At 47.7% G+C, this 3,017-nt stretch overlaps 1 protein-coding gene across 1 annotated transcript; it reads left to right on the forward strand.

Moving 5' to 3' along the window:
• The first annotated feature begins 624 nt into the window (after nt 1-624).
• On the forward strand, nt 625-2,790 carry LOC142567818 (uncharacterized). Its single transcript, XM_075677968.1, has 3 exons — nt 625-1,221; nt 1,947-2,109; nt 2,470-2,790. Exons 1-3 carry the CDS (start codon nt 977-979, stop codon nt 2,773-2,775), a joined length of 714 nt encoding a protein of 237 aa, XP_075534083.1. The 5' UTR covers nt 625-976; the 3' UTR covers nt 2,776-2,790.
• Nucleotides 2,791-3,017: the final 227 nt, after the last annotated feature.

Raw genomic sequence — 3,017 nt, forward strand, 5'->3', positions numbered from 1 at the left:
GTCGTGTGCGTATCATGGACACGCATGCTTATATCGCCTTCCGTTTGCCTACCACGGTTGTGCTTTAAAACCACGGCGCTGCAATATTGCTTTCCTCTCCTTCCTTCTTCTCCGCCCTTAAACTGGCTCTATTAGTCCTATTAGGGTTATTATAATTACACGAAGGTATTTCGCCCTCGCCAGCAGCAGTACTTGAGATAGCTATCCGGGCGGCTAGCTTCCCACGCTATGCGTGCCGCCCTCCCACCTGTTTAAGCTTTTTCCTAGACGCTAGAGCTATACAATTTCCGCGCAACCTTGAGCGATCGGAAAGCGCGTTTTCCACCCTTGGCCGGCGGAGAGGGGAGGCTTCGTTCCGGCCGCGAAGCTCTCCACATCTCAGCAAGGTGCCTGGTGGTGGTCTCGTGCTGACGATGCCCTCTCGGTGAGCGCATATTTCCCCCCTCATCTTTTAAGAGATTCAATACATACAAGCATTTGTCTCGCAAACCAGATTTATTTCAAGGGAATTTTCCTCGTCTCAATAATTTCTCTCGTCGTATTCGAGTGCTGATTGCCGTGTTATAGTTTGTTAACGGAGCTTTCCCTCAAGTCTAATACCCCTGTCACACGAGCACTTTAAAGGCATTTGAAGAAAAAGACATCTCACACAAAGGAGTTGCATCCGCAGACACACGCCAAAGTTTAATCTCTTTTTCAGAAGCGGTCTTTTCCGAAACCGGAGATCACCGATCTCTTTTACGGCTGGAAAGGCGTAGCCTCCAACGCAGTGGGCACCAGTAATTATCATGCAATAAAGAAACGAAGCAAAAGTGCATTTTTATTTCAAGTGTACACATCACAAAAAAGGGTTTTGTCTTTCGTTGAACCTTAAGTAGGCGCAGTTTTGCACTTTTTGCACGGCACTCTCGTAAGCAGTTCGAAAATATCACGTGACGCTAACAGACGATGCAAATTCGCGCCATTTTCTGCGACCATGGCTACGGCGAGCGGTACCGACGAACAGCCTCCGGCACGCCAAAGAAAACCGCGGGTACAGTGGTCGGAGAGAGACACCTGGGCGTTAATCAAGTTATGGGAAGACAACCTGCCCTCGCTGCGTGCGCAGAAGCACAACGGAGGCGTTTACGATGGCATTGCACAAGCATTGACGAGCATGGGTGTACCTCGCACAAAGGCGCAAGTGCACAGCAAGATAGAGAACCTGGGACAGACCTACAGGTAAGACAAAGCACAGCAGTAAGCTGTGAGCGCTAAATTTACCTTGAAGCGGCTTCAGGCTGTGGTCGCAAGCTGCAAGCTCTCGTTTGTGGTGTCGCGACCTCAGCATCGAACGTTGTTTCCGTAGTAGGCAGCGACGGAACCCTAATCTAGCGGACGGAGCCGTAGTAACGAAGGTTTTAAGGCAGAGACCCTTCATTTCAGCTAGCGTCGAATTTTGCAGGGCTGAACTGCGCCCTGCACACACGAAAGTCGACGACGCGCTAAAGGCTGTTTCTGCAATTCCTTTACAGTGCGAGTCGGTCTGAGTAAACGCAAATTCGCCTTCACATGCGGCGAAGAATGACAACCCGCGCAGGTCGTCAATAGCATGATTTCGTTCGTCACAAGATAACGGGAACCTTAACTTATGGACAGGCGCATTTCACATTATATTGTACGCCTTCTCACGGCAACATATAATACGAAGCAGGAAGTCGTCTGCATGTTTTCATTTCTGCAGATGTGACTACGGTTTGCATTTTTCTCGGACCATGCGCAAGCGTTGTTCTCAGACAAGAAAACATGAGAAACTTTAAATTTTTTCGAGTAAAAAGGGTTACCTTCGCTTCTCAGGCTTTCTGTACCATCAAGTCGCGTTTGTATCTATCGGCAAACGTTTTGCTCTGTGTATATCTTTACATTTTGAGTATATAAAATTTTAGTTCTTTCGTTTTCTTATCCAGGAGCTGCCTGAAACACATGACAACAGGGTCATCACCGCCGAGCTGGCCATTCTTCTCCGAAGTCCATAGGTTTCTAGGATCCCTGCCTGTTCACGATACATCTTTAATGGAAGAGGCTGGGTGCAGCGAGAGCACAACAAGCAGCACTGCCTCCGTCGAAGAAGTAAGAAATGCATAGTGGAGACTATATATGCTTTATTACAGTCAACTAAATTTCAAGACATAATGTAGCATCAGCTGTGCTGCCAAGCCCATAATCTGCACAACCCTGCAGTGTAGCGGACTGCTCTTGTTAATACTGTGGTTCATTTCTGCTTGTGCTCACGCGCTGTTCATTTTGCAAGCTTGGCAGTGCGCTGTTTGGAGAATAAAAAAAATGCAGACTCTAAAATAAAAAAACGTGAATACATACACGCAAGGAGAGGCAGCTCTAGTTGCAAGTAAAAACCCTGAACTAATTGTTTACCGCTTCACACATCAACTAATGTGGTCAATGTATTTCGGATCCCTTCTTCAAACGCAGCTGATCTTCGACATGCTTGATTCCGGCTCTGCTTCTTGTGAAGACGTCGCCGAAGATTGTTCACCTTCCGAGTCGCCAGTACAACAGGTTGAATCCAGGAACCTCGCAAGTGGCAGTTCCGAATGTGCCCGCAGGAAGAGAAGGCAACCGGCTGGCGACTTTCAAGAAAGGATGCTTGAGGAGCAGCGACGGCAGAGAGAGCAGTTTGCTGATGCGCACAAAATGGAAATGGATCTCCGTAAAGAGGGGCTCAAGTTGCAAGAGAAACTTGTAGATGCAATGTTGAAGTTTTTTAGTAAAAACTGACATGGTGTTCCACAATTGTTGCTGATTCTTGGGACTCTTGCGTTCAGTTCCTTCGCTTGTAATATTCCACAAGTGCTGTCCTGATGGCGGATGCATTTCCAATTTCAGCTTCTGTTCTGCGTGATGGCTGTGGAAATGTAGCATTGGACTGCTGCACCTCACTTAACCACTGTGGGTGGACACTGTCGTTGAAGTGCTCGCAAATGTTATTGAGCACGCAGCATGCTCGTATAGCCAAACGG

This window comes from Dermacentor variabilis, unplaced genomic scaffold, assembly GCF_050947875.1.
Source record: "Dermacentor variabilis isolate Ectoservices unplaced genomic scaffold, ASM5094787v1 scaffold_14, whole genome shotgun sequence".
NCBI classification, from domain to species: Eukaryota; Metazoa; Arthropoda; class Arachnida; order Ixodida; family Ixodidae; genus Dermacentor; species Dermacentor variabilis.

Bases quoted from the DNA above. Each gene is read 5' to 3' on its own strand.
- LOC142567818 (XM_075677968.1), top strand. From the start codon at position 977: ATGGCTACGGCGAGCGGTACCGACGAACAGCCTCCGGCACGCCAAAGA. The intron at 1,222-1,946 runs GTAAGACAAAGC...TTTCTTATCCAG, and splicing joins AACCTGGGACAGACCTACAG to GAGCTGCCTGAAACACATGA. The intron at 2,110-2,469 runs GTAAGAAATGCA...CTTCAAACGCAG, and splicing joins GCACTGCCTCCGTCGAAGAA to CTGATCTTCGACATGCTTGA.